Below are 18792 nucleotides of genomic sequence, written 5' to 3'. Positions count from 1 at the left end.
TTGCAAACGAGGCATTCTGCGTCATTAAAAATATTAATACTAAACAAAAATCATTTTCAAATTCTTCCCTCCACATATTTGCTGTACAACTGCAAAATCTTTTCTGTGTACCCAAAAATAAACAAATAAAGCGGCATCAACCTGCTTGCATGAAATTCAGTACAAGACTGAAGTAAAAAAATAAAAACATTTGCTCTCTTACTTTGCGTTCGGGTCGCGTGTGTGTGATTTGCCGAAAAACTTCGTAACCAAATCAATACCCACGAACGGGTTTGGTATAGATCCACCGAAATGGCTGAAATTTGTGGTGGAGGGTATAAAAAGTTCGGCCCGACCGAACTTAACGCTTTTCCTACTTGTTATTTCTATATATTTTCACACCGAACAATGACACTACAAAGCAATTTTTCTTTTGTTTTGTTCATTTATGGTCTGTTCCTGTACTGCAATAAAGGAAAAATTGTTATCGAAGCAAACATTTGTAGCTTCTTGCAGGTTCTGGAACAGGTATTTAATTTGTAAAATAATCCTGCGTTTATGCCTTCACCCGTTCATTGATACAACGAAGCATTTTTCTTTCAGTGTATGTGATTCCATACACACATATGTATGTATGTATGTATGTGGCAAACTTATAAATACCCAGTTGTTCGGGTAACTAGGGAATAACTAGCAATTTTGCTGGTTACTTGTAAACACCCCTAGTTACCACCCAATCTATTCGCAATGCTATAGACTGGTGAATTTAACATGGGGATGTCATAGGAAGGGGTGTATTGTCCCCTCACTGCATTACCAGTAACCACCCAATTCGATAGTCAATTGAAAGGCAATTGTCCCCTCACTGCATTACCAGTAACCACCCAATTCGATAGTCATGTGAAAGGCAATTGTCTCCTCAGTGCATTACCAGTAACCAGTCAATTCGGTGGTCTGAAATGATAGCCAAAATCACTAGTAAGTTATAATCAGAATACCAGTTTAAACAATACAATTATAAAAATTAATATTTATATTTCGAATATGCGCTAACCACGCTTTATTTAATTACATGACATGTATATACATACATATATTACAAAGGACAATTTAATGTTTATCATTTGATTCTTGTAATTGAAACTTGTGTGTGAATCCATGAACTAGAACTGTATGTTTGGTGCTGGGAATGTTCATCTCAAGTGTCCTTCAGATAATTCAGTAGTACCTGAAATAAAATGTACAAAATAATGAGATAATAAAAATATCTATTGTCCCAAAAATATCGATACTACCAAATATTCTTCTGTTCTCCAAGTTTGTTGTATCTTCATTTAACAACTTTTTGCACATCAACGCATCAAAATACGTCTTTTATAAATTCAGAAAAAAAAAATTAAATTAAATTGACATTTTTTCTATTTTGTTTTCAAAAAGAGAAACAATAATTTTGAAAAGAGATTACAAGAGAGAAACATTGTTAATTACACTATCCATCGGTAGTCTATCAAATAGTCAATATATTATACTCCGCATTACCAGTAACTAGTGAATTGACAGGGTAGGCAGGGAAGCCCATTTCCAGTGACAAAAGCAGGCTATAGGCTATTTTGTGTGTCATTTTTGGGTGTAAAGTAACTAGGATCAATGAGTAACTAGTTACATAACTATGTCAAAGCAGACAATTGCTATTTCTTGAACAACTGGGTTTATTCTGTTTATTATTGCACAATGGTCCCAAATCCAAATTTTCTGGCCAAAACTATTTCAACGTCCATTTTGTATTGAAATAAATTATTATTTATAATAAATGTGTACAAACAGAAATTCTTTCGTTTTATAGACCAAAATGACCAAAAACTGTCAAAATTTGTTGAACAGGGTGGTCCCGTTGTGTGGGGTCTAAACCAAAACATTGACCTATGTTAATAATTTTTGGTACGAAGGATTCATATCTTCCAAGAGGTCAAAATACCAAATTTCAGCCGAATCGGTCATACAGTGTCGCTAAAATCCACAAAATATCTAAAATCGGACGGTACTTTTATGTGGGGGTTATGACAAAAAATGGACCTAATTTCAAAAAAATTATACATATTTGTTTTCTACACTCTGATACCCTTAAATATGAATTTTAAGTAAAATCGGTTGATAGATGTGGGTATTACCATTATATTTCAATTGGATACTACGTACAGTCACAAAAGGTATTTACAAAAAATGCTCCCATCTTAAAATAGAAAAATCCACTTTATTTTAACTGTGGGAAATGTGAGCACGATTTGACTTTTGAATTTATTAGTACAGACCCCCTGCTATCTTTCAAATTCGATTTGGAGGTGGACATATTAGAAAATTTTTTTTTAGTTTAAGTTTATTTAAAAAATATTTGTAAAAAATAATTTTTAATATATATAAAAACATTGATTTTATAACGCTAATTTTACAAATTTCATCGTTCTTTTTGTAAAAATTATGAAAGTACTCATTAACAGCTTCCTGATTCATAATAACTTTGGTCTCACTTCTGTATACTTATGCAGCCACGCAATACAAAAAAAAAAAAATTATATTTTACAGCACAAAGTCCGTTGACAGATGTAAAAGATAAGAAATTTTTTGTCTCCGAAAATTTAAGAAAATTATTTAAGATAAAGTACGATATGCAACGAAAGTTAAAACGCATTTATCATAGAACTTTAAATATAAGTCATCCTGAATACGTCTTGATTTCGAAACAAATTCAGTTGCTTGGAATAATAATCAAAGAACAAGTAAGTTTAGAACAGAGCGAACATTTAAGTAGCCGTCTAGAAAAAATTAAACCTGGACCTAATGCATTTAGAGAAATTTACAACATTACTGGAACTAAGCGCAAGTCTTGTTTGAGTCAAGTTTCCTCGGGCGGCATAATAATGGATGGTTCGAGTGGGATTAATATTTTAAAGGATAATTTTTCTTCAGTTTATCAGTTATCAGTTCCAAACAGGGATGTTTCAGAAATAGAAACGACTATTAGAAGTAGTCTATCTAGTACATCTGAGTCTATTTGCGTATTTGATTCTAATTCTGGTTCGTTGAGCAATACAAGTTCAAATTTCACATCTTTAGGCAATTTGGTAACAGAAGTAAGATTATTGAATAATAAAAAATCATCTGGTCCCGATAACCTGTCCAATTATATTATAAGAAAACTGCCCTCTTTGGCTTTAGAATTTTTAACCATAATATTTAATAATTGCATTAACAATTGCTACTTTCCTAATGATTGGAAAATAGCAAAAATTGTTCCGATCGCTAAAAAACCTGGCAACTGCGATATTAATAATATTCGCCCAATATCAATGCTTTCGAATTTAGGGAAATTATTCGAAAAACTAATTTTAGGGAAGATGCGGAATGAAGTTGAAGAAGGATATATTCCAGAGTACCAGTTTGGATTTAAAAAAGGGCACTCAACCACTCATGCATTACTGAAATTCCACGACGATGTCGTGAGGAATTTAAGAGAACGTAAATGTACGGTTGCTGTGTCACTAGATATCGAGAATGCATTTGACAATACTTATCATAACGGAATCCTCTTCAAATTGGTAAACCTGGGGTTTAACGGACATACTATTAAGCTTCTCTGCAGCTTTTTCTATAATCGGAAATTCTTTGTGGACTTTAATGGTAATATAAGTACACTTGGATGTATACATTGCGGGGTTCCACAAGGATCTATCTTGGCTCCATTTTTGTACACCATTTTTATTCATGACTTCCCACATATCTGTGATGATTCTAGAAGTATTTTATACGCAGATGATTCTTTGTTATATGCACATTCCGAGTCTCACACAGTTGCTTTATCCAAAGTCCAAAATCACCTTTCTGTAGTTAGCGACTACTATTCTCCCTGGGGAATTAAGATCAATGTTGAAAAATGTGAAGCCTTGTGTCTCAGAAATGCTTCAGGAAAATGTGCTAGATATGTCGTGCCTGAAAGTGAGTCCTTGAAACTGATTTTAAATGGAAATGAAATTCCGTTTAAGAACAGTTTTAAATATCTGGGTGTTCATTTCAATAAGTTAGTCAAATTTAATGAACACGCCAGAATATTAATACGTAAAGCAAATAAAGCAAAAGGAGCTCTAGCCGGTGTTTTGAGCAATAAAGCAACGCCTATTAGGACAAAGCTCTTAATTTACAAGACCTGCATAAGACCTATTCTAGTGTATGCTTTTCCAATATGGTTTAGCATTTCTCCTTCGGTTGTTCGAGAGCTTGAGGTTTGTGAAATAAAGGTGCTCAGGCTGTGTGTGAATAAGAATTTTCAGAATCCTACGAAAAGATACTCTAATTGTCACATTTACTCTGAATGTTCCATTATACCTATTGGTTTATATGCACTTAACTATCTTAGAAATTTTGTTGATAGCTTGTCCAATCAAGAAAATACATTGGTTAAAGACGTTTACGATCACCAACGTGAATTTAGCTGGTCAGATACCAACTATTTGTCTCCTGTTGGCATCATAAGGGAAAATATACCGAATGCTTTAATCCAATATCTTCGCTCCTCGCTGATTTTTACACTAACACAACTCCTGGCTCTCATAGAGGCTAGTTTTTTTCTTTTCTGCATCTTTAATATTTAAAAGATTTCGTTTTGTATCTATTTTTTTTTTGTTTTATTTAATTTTAAGTTAGTATTAAGTAAAATTAGTTTAAGTTGTTTTTATGGAAATATCCACTATTATTTTAGACAAAGTGTCGGGAGCAAACACTGGTAAACTACTAATACATGTTCATTTTTGAAAACTCTTCTACGAAGCAAGTTGATATTAACCTCTCAGCGAATTAAAATAATACATTAAAATTTTAATATCTCCTTGTTATACGTCAAATATTTCCTTATAATTGTGCAAAAGTCTCAATAAAATATATCTTGAATCTTGAATCTTTTACATAAAAAAGTGTCAACTTTGGTACTGCGCCAATCAACGAATACTAACGTTATTTACAAAAACAAATTATTTTCAGATGACTTGATATGTTTTTTATAATTCTGGCAAAAACAAAAAAATAAAATTTCGAAACTTCAAAAATAGGGTTTTGGCCAAAAATTTCCTGATTGAAACCTATGTTGATTCCGGAAATTTAAAACATTTGTTTAATAAAGAAAAAACAATTAGGAGAAAATTCATAATATAAAGGTGATAATATAGACAAGACTTCATTACAGCATACCTTATTTTCATTCCTAGGAGGTTGGCGTTTTTTGTTTTGGATGACGACTTCTATTTTGTTTTTCAAAATAGTCAGGCTTAATCCCATAGTCGTTGTTTTAATATTTTATTAAAACAACCTTAATTTATTAGTGGGAAAAATTGGCGATGTTTACCAAGGGGTAAGGTAGGGAATACTATAGTTTCAGATCTCGCCACAGATCTTCATCAGTTCTCTTGTTTCTTGTTTTTCAACAAGAAACTTTTTATACCAAAGTGTCAATTGCTAGGTCAAATAGATAAGTGCGCAAAGAAACACTCTGATCGAGAATTTCTTTGGCACTACCTAAACTCTAGCAACTTCACTTGCAAACAAAACCAAATCTTTCCCACTGCTATGCGTTCGTCGATTCTCGACGAAAAAACACATAACTAATTTGTTGGTATTGCATACTACAGCAATAAACAACATTTTTACGGTATTATGGACTTCGAAATGTTTCACTTATTTAATGAAACATTTTCACTTATTTAATGAAACTTTTTCACTTATTTAATGGAACTGTTTCATTCATTTAATGAAACTATTTCATTAATTTTTGGAGCCAACCAAAAACATCAAATATATCAAATTTTCCGTCATTTTGTTAAAAATGTTTGTATACTAATTTTTTAAGCACATACTATTTAGCATAATTTAAATACTCACATATTTTTCTTAAATTTAAGGAAATAAAAAGTTTTATTACCAAAAATCATTAAATTTTAGGTAACGTAAGGTTTCATATCATGAACGAAACATTTCATTGTATTAATGTAACATTTCATAGCATCAATGAAAAATAATCAATGAAACCCGTTCACTTTTTTCTTTCAGTGTATGCCCATTTAAAATTGAAAATCTTGCAGACCCCGGTTTTAATACATTTACCGTTAAGAAATTAAAAAACGAGGTGACCCAAAAACCCGAGCCATGAACCTCAATAATATAGAATTTTTACATGAGAACCCTTAAATATTTTTGGTCAACTTTTGTAGCACAGTTGCTAAATGTTTCATCGTGTGACATTAAGAACTTATGCATGTTTACGTCATGAGATTCAAGTCCATATATTAATATTATTGTTTGTTAACGCAAATCGAAGTATTGGTACATAGCCTATCCCGCTTGTTCGGGAAACTAGTTACGAACTAGTTATTTCGCTGGTCTTTTGGTAACCACAACTACTTACCCTCCAATCTACTTGCAATGCTTTGGACTGTAGAATTTAACTTGGGGATGTCATTGGAGGTAGACAACTGTTCACTCTCTGCATTACCAATAGCCGCCTATTTCGATAGTCCGAGGTAGCATTCTAGTACTCTGTGATTGGCGAAATATCTAGTCCGACATTTTTTAACTATTTTTTTGCCATGAGGCCCATCGACTTTATACTCCATGGAAACATTGTACGCTATAAAGTGTTTAGATTTTTCTAAAACACCTCCCCTGGTAAAACATGGAACATTAGAATATTACATTTATTACATAAAATAAAACATACGTACTTTTTCACATTTTTCGTTTAAAGAAACAATAATAAAAAACAATAAAAATAAACATTTTTACTTCATTCAACGAACAATGTATTTCATAAAATTTCTCTAAAAGACTGATAAAATTAAAACAATTGAGTAAGAATAACGGAACTATTCTATTTTGTTGTTCTTTTTTATGTTGAGAGCAAAAAAGAGAAAAAATAGGCGAGAGTAGCTTATTGGATACCCTACAGACGTTCGGTAATGCGGAAGGTAGCCAATTCATTACCTTGTGCATTACCAGTACCCGAAAAGTAGCAATTTCACCTTTTCTCGGGCTATGTAACTACAAACATGGAGTCATTTGCTATTCCGCGAACAAGCGGGATGTTACGTTCCGAAAATGTTGTAAAATACTCTGACAATTTCATGTGTTCAGCTGTTTTTGAGTACATTATGTACAATTAAAAGCGCACATTTGTTTAAAAACGATAAAGTTTAACCGAAATACATACATATATTATCAGCGGAGTGGTGAATGAAGATGCACCCACAAGAAGAACAAATACAGTCCACATCATACGAAAATGATATCGCAAAACATGCTATTCAAAATTGGAAGGATAAATTACAAAATTGACAGCATTGATGTATTATTTGCAAAATCTAAAGGACTTTGAGCTAATTTCAATGAAATAATGCTGCGGCATAAACAGTTGTAAACCGTACAAAAATCAACGTAAAATCTGTGTCTGCGGTGAGTATACAGTATGCAAAGTTCATATTCGTACACCCCTAAAAAAATAATAAAATCGTTATAAATTACATATTTAATATACAAATGTGAAACAATTGATGCGAATTACTATAACGAAGAATGATTTAAAAATATCAAAACAAATTTTTAATTTATTTTGTCATTTAGGTGTAGATGGCGCCTATGTGGGTGGCAAAGTTCGTATTCGTACACCTAGAAGCACTATATATTTGTGTATTTTTTAAGCAAAAAACCACTAATTTTTGTCCTTTTCGTCGTTTGGAATGTCTGTGCTGTAGAAAAATGTAAAAATAACGATTTTTTATTAAAAATCTATATATAAAAATGGTGTAAAAAATGTGTAAAAGTCGGAAAATTGGAAAAATCGAAAATTGAGTTTTTGTATGAAATTTTATACCTTAATAGCGAGACGAAGTTCACCGGGTCCGCTAGTTTTGTATGAATAAAAGGTCGGACGAACTCGAAATACCTAAGAAAAATGTGATAGATATGATAAACTATGGCAATTTATTTCCGAATTTTGGAAGAAAATAGCTAATAGCAGTCCTTCTGCAACAATATTCGAAGTCTTATATGCAACGAAACGTATGTGGTAAAAAATTTGAGTTTTACCAGCTACTTATAATGGCATAGAGCGGGATGATAAGTACTTCGATTTAATGAAAAATTACCAAAGATATAGAACAAGTGTGATATTTAAAATTGGAAGAAAAGCCAGAAAGTAGATGGATAAAAGATCTTTCACATTAATTTGTGACATTAAATTGGCTGTTATATTTACAATGCTGTGTAATAGAAATTCTAATCTTTCGCACCAAATCCGACGTCGAAATACACTAACGAACTAAATATTTGCGATCAGGTAATCAGAAGAAAACAGCCGCGTGTAAGTAAGACCAATTTGAAATTACAGCTGTTAATGCATAGATATTATGCATTAGTTAGGCACTAACTGATGCCTTAAAATCTAACTCAGAGTGGACAAACGACCTGCCGGAGTGAATGTCAATTTAATTTGTATGATTATTCCTTCATTGATGTTTTGACATTGAATTCACATGCCTTACGCGTCGAACGCACAAAACAAGTAAAATTCGGGAGATCAAATTCTACAGCGGCATAAGGTATACCAGACGAATAATGAAGTTATTTACTTGACAACGATTAGACACTTCTATTCAAATTTGTTAAGCCCTTGTGTTAAAATTGGGTATGCAGTTCTTGAAAACGTTACGTTCATTGGAAACACCCAATACCCCAGAGTAGAAAAATAAATAATTTTAAACTGTACGCTAGAATCACGTATTTTTCTGTCATGATAAGGACTGCTTAAATTTTAGAAAGTATTACAAATTATCATGAACTAAATCAGACATTAAACTAAAAAACTTGAATGTAATTCTTTATCTTCTTTCGATTGTACAAAATCTTTGATTCTAACATTCTAATCGATTCATCAAATGCATTATCAAAAATTTTCAATGACACATTTCAAGATAACGACCACGCTCCTTAGGTGTTACCGTATCGCTCATCCTGCATTGAAATTTTATATTCAACATTAAAGAAACAAATTGAAATCCCCAGAGATCGTATTATATCTACATAGCAAATATATACATTTCATTTCCGAAAAATTGCCACATCTCAACAAAGAATGACCCCCATCTCAGACATTCCGAAATTTATATCTATAATTGCTTGAATGAAATAGCATATTGAGAAATTGCGATGTTTCAAAATCATCAATTGTAAAAAAAATAAGGACGTGATGATATTACCTTTGTTCGACTGTGTTATCGAATATTTTCCCTTTATACTACAAAATTTTGATTTGTTCCAGAACCTGCAAGAAGCTACTATTTGTAATACGATAACATTTTTTCCTTTATGTTATCGGAAAAAATATTAAAAATTAGTAGATTCTTGCAGTACTGGAACAGACCATTTATTATTTACTAAAAATAGAATAGCCAAGATTTACATTATGCAACTGGCAATTGCCTGAATAAATGTTGCTCAATGACCTATATAAGCTTCGTTCCAGTACTTTTTTAATGGTAAAATGTGCAAAAGAGAGAACTGTCAAAAATGAGTTCAACGCACACGATTTTTCCAAAATGTACGGGAACGGAAAATGTTTAACATTGAGCAGAAACGTCACAATCAAACACAGATGTCAAAATGACGCTAACAAACAGCTGATCAAAATAGAAGAATAAATTCCTCTCATTGTTAAATGCATTTCATAGTAAAAAAAAGCAAATATTTTAATTTATTGGATAACTTACCCAAAACTTTGGGAAAATATCAAACCAAATTAAACGAAAGGTTGAAATTAACTAGTGGAAAAGAAATAAGTAAATTATAAAAAACGAAAATAAGCCTCAACACATAAGCAAAACACAGCATCGTTGGAATTGAATTTACTTAAAAATGGAGGCTGGTGAGCTATATTACTAATTGGTTTTGGAATTTTAGACACCAAGATTGTTTGGAAGAAATCCGTTTCAGACAAGTGGAAGTCGATTTAGCCTTGGCCATATATGTGTGACCGTCTGGTTGGAGTGCACGATAACTCTCGAACGGATCTACTGATTTGATCCAAATTGGCCTCGTAATAATTTTTCAAACTAAGTTTATGTTCGAATATTGGTCCATGTACACTTATGTACAGTTTAATGGGTGTCTATAGATCGTTTACATCGAAACAGTATACCTTTTCAACTGCCCTGCCAAACCTACTCAACTCGAATAGCTTTGTGGTTTCACCCAATCGCCACAACCCTAAAACTGGAGAAAGATCCTGAGAAGGAGAAAAATGAGCTTATAATTATATACAAACTTATTTTTATACCCTCAGCCATTAGGCGAACAAGGGTATAGACATTTGTATTCAGCCAAAGTGTGCCTCATCCAAATAATGGTTTCAGATTCCAAGTATGTTTGGACGAATTCGTTTCAGGAGATTTGGAGTCGATTTACACATGAAGTCCGTCTGTCTATTGACTGTGCGCACAATAACTCTTGTCCGAACTTGGTATACGTTCGAAGATAGATGAGCACATCGGTACACTCAAGAATCCCACAGCAGCGGGTTCTTTCGTACCGGATTGACCCGAAGCATACAGAAGTTATTCGGCTGCCAAGCCAGCATCATATGCTGCTACAACAACAAAAGTTAAAAACTTTTAGCTAAAATGGAGCGCACAATAAGTTTTAAAGACAATAACCTACTTAGTCCATACTTTGCACATCGTAATATATCTGCAAAGCATAGATCAGGTTTGAATATACATAGGTCCACTCCCTCGATTACCGCAACCGATTTGGACAAAACCTTAGATATAATATTTTGTCGAAATTTAGTTCAACTCCTCCACAAAAGTTCAACATGTTTTGGTAATATGAAGTTTAGGATCTTTTTGAAGATCCTTTGGAAAGTTATGCCTATGCTACTTGTAGTAAACCTGTTTACAGCGATATTATGATTGTAGTGGGCAAGTCCATAAGTCCATGCTTCCTGACATGGTGGTCCAAAACCTCCAAGTTATCCTACGGCCAATAGATATGAAATCCACTTCCATAATGTACTATGCTGATGCATTTCTTAAGGCACCTCCTCTGCAACGCTTTTTTGGTTTTCGTAAGGGGGGGTATTCAATTAAATATTGTCCATAGATGAAAGTTTCAACTGATATAGGCTGAGGCAAAGCCGACTTATTTTTACTTGTTTTTATACCCTCAGCCTTTAGGCTAATGAGGGTATATACACTTTGATACGACCAAAAATGTGCCTCATCGAAATAATGGTTTTAGACCCCAAGTATGTTTGGACGAAATGTGTTTTAGACAATTTGGAGTCGATTGAGCAATGTCCGTCCGTCTGTCTGGCTGGTGCGCATGATAACTCTCGAACGGATCAATCGATTCGGTTCACATTTTAGGTATCGAAATGTTTTGTCCAGATTTGATTTAAGTTCGAAGATGGGCCATATAGGTCCACTCCTTCAGGTGCCTCACCACAAATGTTCAAAATGGTGATACTACCTCTAGGCATACATCAGGTTCAAATATGGATTATATCGGTCCACTCCTTCAGGTACCTCCAACACAAAATTTGAAATAAGTGCAGTTTAGTGACACCTCATAAACGGTGGCCAAATATAAAAGGAGTTGGCGTTGGCAGATGAATTTTGGTATAAATACTTATAGTTCACTGACAATGTCGAAAGCAAAAAATTGGGAAGGTCGGTCCACGTTTTGGGATAGTCCCCATGCAACGGTACTTCTTAATGTTTCGGTATTTTGAATATTTTAGCTAAACTTAAGAACCAAATTGGTTGAATTTTTAGATGCGGGGTTTTCACTTTACAAAACACTTTTCCGATAAAAATTTTTATATAGACCTCATATAACGGTACCTCCCGATTTTCGGAATTTTGAAGATTTTACATATGTTTCACGCCCAAATACGGCAAAATTTTGCATTGAGGGTTCCCAATGGTATTGTTGGTATTGGTTCACGTTTTGATGTAACCCATGTGGAACGGTACCACCCAATTTTGGGGTTTTTAAGGTTTTAGCCACATTATCCACCAAATATTACAGAAATTTGGTGCTCAGTCTTCATATATTTTTGTGAGTTTATTGAATACATCAAAATTTTGTCTTCAAATAAGAGAATTTTCCTTTTATGGCTTTGGTTCAAATCTATAATACTATTATTGCTATCACCTTGTTCAATGGCAAATATTTCTTTGTTTTGAACTGTTAGGACGATGCACATTAGACAATTGTACTTTCGACAATTGTCACTTTGACGAAGAGAGAAGGTACTGAAAGGCAAAGTGTTTCTATTTTCCTCGACTCTCTCTTCTATAAACTGACAATAGCCACGAAAAAAATTAGGTAACTCTAAATCGGGACTAAGATATATTTTTTAAGCAAATAACACGTTTTGCGATGTAAATAAAAATATTTGGTAGCGCAGTTGAAGCAAAATAATATCATAACGCCCTACTCGTTTCATAATCGAAGGTTTTCTGCAATTCTTGTTTCCACCACTGAACACGATATTTCACTAAAGCAATTGAATATGAATTTGAATTTAATGCTGAATATAGTGCTTATTTAAATTTGCGTTTTAATCAATTAACCCATTTTAACCTATTTACCCATTTTGATCCGATCGTTATCAGGTCTGTTCGTCTTTTTTTATACCCTCCACCATAGTATGGAGGGTATATTTAGTTTGTTTTTCTGTTTGTAACACATCGAACTAATCATTTGCACATATATTCTTGATCAGGATAAAATTCTAAGACGATCTAGCCATGACCATCTCTCTGTCTGTCCGTCTGTTGTAATCACTCTAGCGTTCGCAATAATTGAGCTAGAGCGCTATATTTTTGCACCATAGGCAGGGCAAGTTCGAAGATGGGTTATATCGGAACACTTTTTGGTATAGCCCCCATATAACGCTACCTCCCGATTTTCGGTATTTTGGGGATTTTAACTACATTTTTTGACCGAACTACATGTAATTTCACGTTTGGAGTTCCCAGTGGTCTCAAAACATCTCCACCGAAAACCGTCAACATAGGTCCATGTTTTGGTGTGGCCTCCATATAACGGTACCTCCCGATTATCGGTATTTTTAGGATATTAGCTAAAATTTTTAACCGAACTACCTGTAATTTGACAGTTGAGGTTTCTAGTAATCACAAAACATCTCCACCAAACACTGTCAACATAGGTCCATGTTTTGGTAGAGCCCCTATATAACGGTACCTCGCGATTTTCTGTATTTTTGTGGATTTTAAGGTTCCTTAAGGTTCCTTACCGATTGAATACATTTTTTATGTTTTTTTTTACCTTATTTAGGTATCAGAGGTCACAAAATATCTTCGTCTTAAATTGTGGACAGGAAAGAATATAATTATTCAGTTTTACTTCAGAATATTTTATGGTAAAGGGTATAAAAAGTTCGGCCCGGCAGAACTTAACGCTTTTTTACTTATTTTTTCTGACTTCTCTATTTAATGTGATCTCCCGAATTCTACTTGCACTGGAAATTCGGTATTAGATGCAATGGCTCTGGTAACATGGACAGAGCTATTCTATTAGTTGCCGTTCTTTGTGTGTTTCGGATGCTTGAAGTCTTGTCACACTAACACGTGACTGTTGTCGATTACTTGGTCACCCTATATTTAATTTCGACGTAAATAACATAGTCAAATTAATATCACAAACTAATTAACGATTAATAAGTATTTACCTACTTATGTCGCCGATAAAGAATATTTGTCAGATAATTCGACCAAAAAAACTCCAGTACCTCCGATTTCTTGTTTTTTCCAATTTTGAATATCATCCTTTTTTCGAATGACATACATACAGTGTACCAACAGTACCAATGTACATATGTATGTCTGTATGTATGTATTTGGCCGTTTGTAATTGCCTTTTTTGTATCATGGCAGAATCTAAAAAGTATCAAAATACATATATCTGGTACAGCTTAAATATTATACCGCATACATCGGAAGTTTATCTTTCGAAGATGTTTTTACCTATGGTTTAAAAGTATACATATGTGCCACAACTTCACTTCCAATGAAATTACCTCGGAGCTCTTGATGTTTCAATTAACCCACCAATTTTGTGGATTTGTACCTTTTTCCTCAAAACTGTGGAAACCACTTTTGGCATTATCATCTTAGTCTTTTCAATCGGTATCTGACCGAAACCACCACTAATCTTTACAAACTCTAAACTAAGCCCTTTTAACCATTTTTCGCTGTTAATTTCCTAAAAAGACGCTTGAAAATAAATGATCGATTTGATTGTGAATAAAAATTCTATACAACTTTCAAAAATTGACAAAGGCGTACAGTGGACCCTCACAGTAGGTGCAAATACAATTTTCGCCAAAAACTGTCCAAATAAGTGCCAAGATTTACTCCAAACGCAAGGCTCGATAGAAATTTGTGGAAAAATTGACTTTATTGAAAAAATATTTTTGCAAATTTTTCCCAAATTTTCACGATTTTTTTAGGTTTTATCCCTTTCTGCCATGAGACCATTCCGAATTGGTGCGAATTGTCAAAATCTGTTCAGCCGTTCTTGAGTTATAAGCGTAGTAACTAACATCATCCTTTTTTATATATATATAGATTTTTGACCGATATATTATTTGTATCAATAATTTTCAGAATACCTGGACGGGTACGTAGAATATGGGTATGACTTTTCTCAGAGTCCAGGGAAACAATTCTGGCTTAACGTCCCAATAAGACTGATGTTGAGTCTATTGGAGGAAAATATGCATAAAGCCGGAAAGTCTGCCTTTTTTAAAAAAAAAAAACAAACGAAAACTTTACCAATATGTATCAGAGCGTCTAGGAGATGCAGGATAAGTGTATCCGCATCTACTTCATTACTTATTGTTTTTTCCCTGCCGACTAAATTTTGAATACTCCATTCCAGGTACACATTTACAGCGGATCAGGTGGAAACCAAATTCCGTGGAATGGAGAGGATATACAAGAATACAAAGCTAAATAACTCGTTGACTGGCCGCAACAAATTGACATGTCCGTACGAACTGTGAGTGTTTGAAAACAAATCAAATAGAACAGAGCTCTTAAACTTATTTTACTTTTTTAAAGGGAACTTGATAATATTTTGGGTAACAAAAAGTCAATCAACCCAGAATTTGTCCTTAATAGCGAAGAAATTGTCGAAAAGGAGAATAAAAAGCAAGAAGAACTTTCCGACGATAGTGGTAAGTGTAAACTCCGCGAATACGACTTTAAGCATTTCAGGTGACGATATTTATGTTCCCAGCAAAAAATGTCCTCCACGAACTGTTATTTTTAGTTAACAAAAAATCGCGTGCCGACGGTGAGCTTTGAACATACAACCCTAGGATTTATAGTCGGAAACACACACTGTACCACTGTCCTCATTACTTAGTGAGGAGTAAAGTAGGTTTGCCATGTAATTTTTTTAAGAAGTAACCCATTACTTTACAGATTACATATAATGTGAAAAGACTAACGTATCCGAATTTTTGCTGGGTGCTTGACATTGTATCTTTGTGTATTTGCCACTGTCAATTTAAAGGTGTTAATAATCATTATTATTGACGAAAGTTATTCTTAATATAACAAGTTATGACTATATCAAGGGCTTTGGCACTTAAATTTAAGATTTTTCAAAAAGTGAAGTTAATCGATGTCTGCACTGAACGACTCATTTATAAATTTCTTGTTGCAGATACCCCTTCAAATTCAAAACAGTGTTTGGAAAAGAAAAAAGGTGCTTATTTAAAGCATTTTCTTTACAGAAAAGAAAAATGTCAATCCAAAGAAGAAAGCGTTAAAAATATTGTAGGAAATAGCCACTCTGCCGTTTTAAATCACTTAAAAATAAAAGAACAAATTAACGAAAAAAGAAATGAGTTATTAGAAAGAATTGCTATGCATGTATGTGGTAGTGAGAAAAACCAATGAATTTAAAACGAACAAATTTGTAATATGTGTATTTAAAACATATTAACAATATATATACTATGTATAACTAATATAATATGAAATTAAACCATTAAAAAGACGAAGTAAATATATATTAAATATATATGAAATCAATTTACTTAATTTAAAAAAAAAAAACAATTAATATTTAATGGCATTAAAGCGAACAATTTTGTGATGTATGTATGTGTTCAAAACTAATTTTACTATACTCTAAGTATATAATACATATAACTAATATATGAAATTAAAACCATTGTAATAAATGAATTTAAAAACAGTATGGAATTCATTTTCTTTTTTTAAATTAAAAAAAATTTATGTTCAATGACTCAAAAACGAATAATCTTTATATATAAAACTCAATTGTCGTTTGTTGGTAATTGAATCAGTTGAAAACGGCTGGAGCGATTTGGATAATTTTTTGTGGAAATGTTAGTCATAGTCCAGTTTAGGTTTTTATGCAAAGAAAAAATGGCCACGCCCACTTTTATAAATATGTTATATCTACGAAACTACTCAACAGATTTTTCTGAAATTTTCAGGGAACGTAGAGTGATGGCCCCCGGTTGAAATAGGCTACATATTTGGTTGAATTTCGGATCGGGAGGGGTACCTCCCCTATGACCTATTTTTGTAAAAATGTAATATTTGCAACAATTACAAATGTATCGCTTTGAAAATTAATTTCCGAGTCAATGGCGATTGTGTCTCCGACCTTACGTGCTTATTTGGGGCATTAAGACTGGACAACGCCCACTTTTTTAAATATGTTATATCTACGAAACTACTGAATCGATTTTCCTGAAACTTTTAGCGAATGTACAGGGTTGGTCCCCGATAAAAATAGGCTACACATTTTTGGACTTTCGGATCGGGCGGGTACCTCCCCTATGCCCTATTTTTGTTAAAATTCTATAAAATTCGGAATTTATTTGCGAGTCAATGGCGATTGTGTCTCCAACCTTAGATTGGGACTTAAGATCCGACCACGCTCACTTTCTAATTAGGTTATATCTGCAAAACTACTGTAGGGATTTTCAAGGAAATCGCGATTTGTCTAAACTTTTAAATCTTTAAAAATAAAAATCAAATGTCGTTCGTTGGTCATGGCATCAGTTGAGAACGGCTGGACCGATTTCGATAATTTTTTCAGTAAAATGTGCGCCATAACCCGATTTGGGTTTCTACGCAAAGAAAATTTACGACCACTTTTTTCAATTTTCAATTTTTATCATTTCTACAAGAACTACTGAACCGATTTTCCTGAAATTGCCAGGAAATGTACAAGGATGGCCCCCGCTTAAAATAGGCTACAAATTCAGTTGAATTTCGGAAGGGGCGGGGTACTTCCCCTATACCCTACTTTTTTAAAAATGTTATATTTCCAATAATTACGAATGTATCTATTTCGAATGTATCACTTTTATAGAATCTAATGACTTGACCACACCCACTTTTTTAAATATGTTATATCTACAAAACTACTGAACCGATTTTCCTGAAAATGTCAGGGAATGTACGGGCATACTTTCTTGAATTTTGAAGGGGGCGTATTTGAAAAAACGTCTTACCTTTATGAATAAAAATTAAATGCTGTCATAACCCAACTTAGTTTTTTTGGAAAGAAAAGTTTACCACGCCTACCGAAAACAGGTTACATATTTTATTGAATTCCAGAGGGAGCGGGGTACCTCCCCTATGCGATATTTTTAAAAAACGTTATATTTGCAAAAATTATGCATGTATCGGATTAAAAATTTAAGGATTAATCTACAATCTTGGTACTTCTTTAGGGCCTATAGGCCCGACCACGCCTGTTTTCTTTTAATATGTCATAACTGAAGGGATTTCCACAAAATTTGCGACAAAAGCTCAATGTTTGCCGTTGTTATGTGTATTTTATGAATTTCCGAAGAGGTGGGGTACCTTCCCCATGCCTTTCTGTTAAACGCTATACATATAAGCCAAACGTATGATTATATCGGTTTCAGCATACATTTTGGTAGGCAATGAAGTTGTGTGCACCCTAGGTACATATTTAGAGCCAAAATACCGGACCAGGCCTACTTTTTTTTAATATGTTATACTTGAAAACTGATGATCACGTCCACTCTTTTCAAAACATTATTTTTCCAAAACTACTGAACCTAATATCCAGAAAATGTTCAGGAATGTCACGTGGTCCAAAATGCTATATATTTGTAGACGAATTTCGGGGCCTATTATTTTATAATCACTATATTTGCTAAACTTATGAGTGCATCGGTTTGCAAATTGACAATGGAGCGAAGAAGTGAGGTAGAAAATACCTATTTTTGAATTGTCAAGCATAAAGTCGATAAAAAGTTGTCATTAAAACTCATTACGACGGGCCAGCAACGCGGACCGGGGTCTGCTAGTTTTGTTATATATGTGTTCAAAACGAATTTTATTATATACTAAATATATAATACATATAGCTAACATATGCAATTAAAACAAATAGATGAATTTAAAAACAATGTATGTATATGTATGATATATAGAAATAATATATGAATTAAACTTATTTAATTTAACAAACAATTTATATTTAATGGATTTAAAACGAACTATTTTGTGTAATATGTTTTCAAAACTAATTTTATTATATAATAAATATAACATATAACTAATTGAACCAATGTAATAAATGAATTACAAAAGTATATGTATTATAATAGAAATGTATGAATTTAATTAATAAACATATACATATTAAATAAAAAATTATATTTGTAGT

General features: G+C 33.0%; 1 protein-coding gene across 2 annotated transcripts; it reads left to right on the top strand.

The window, feature by feature from the left end:
- The first annotated feature begins 9757 nt into the window (after nt 1-9757).
- LOC141399656 (uncharacterized) lies at nt 9758-16014 on the top strand. 2 transcript variants are annotated; one of them, XM_073978788.1, is made up of 5 exons: nt 9758-9934; nt 14706-14718; nt 14980-15099; nt 15162-15277; nt 15772-16014. In XM_073978788.1, the coding sequence occupies exons 1-5, from the start codon at nt 9925-9927 to the stop codon at nt 16005-16007; spliced, it is 495 nt and encodes a 164-aa protein (XP_073834889.1). In that variant the 5' UTR covers nt 9758-9924; the 3' UTR covers nt 16008-16014. The 2 variants fall into 2 exon arrangements, with proteins under 2 accessions (XP_073834889.1, XP_073834890.1); XM_073978789.1 differs by lacking the exon at nt 14706-14718.
- The last annotated feature ends 2778 nt before the right edge of the window (nt 16015-18792 follow it).

Source organism: Musca autumnalis, unplaced genomic scaffold (genome assembly GCF_047663935.1).
Source record: "Musca autumnalis isolate F117 unplaced genomic scaffold, ASM4766393v1 scaffold_3, whole genome shotgun sequence".
Classification (NCBI taxonomy): Eukaryota; Metazoa; Arthropoda; class Insecta; order Diptera; family Muscidae; genus Musca; species Musca autumnalis.
Note: the sequence above shows the minus strand (reverse complement) of the source record. Positions and strands in the feature narration are given on the sequence as shown.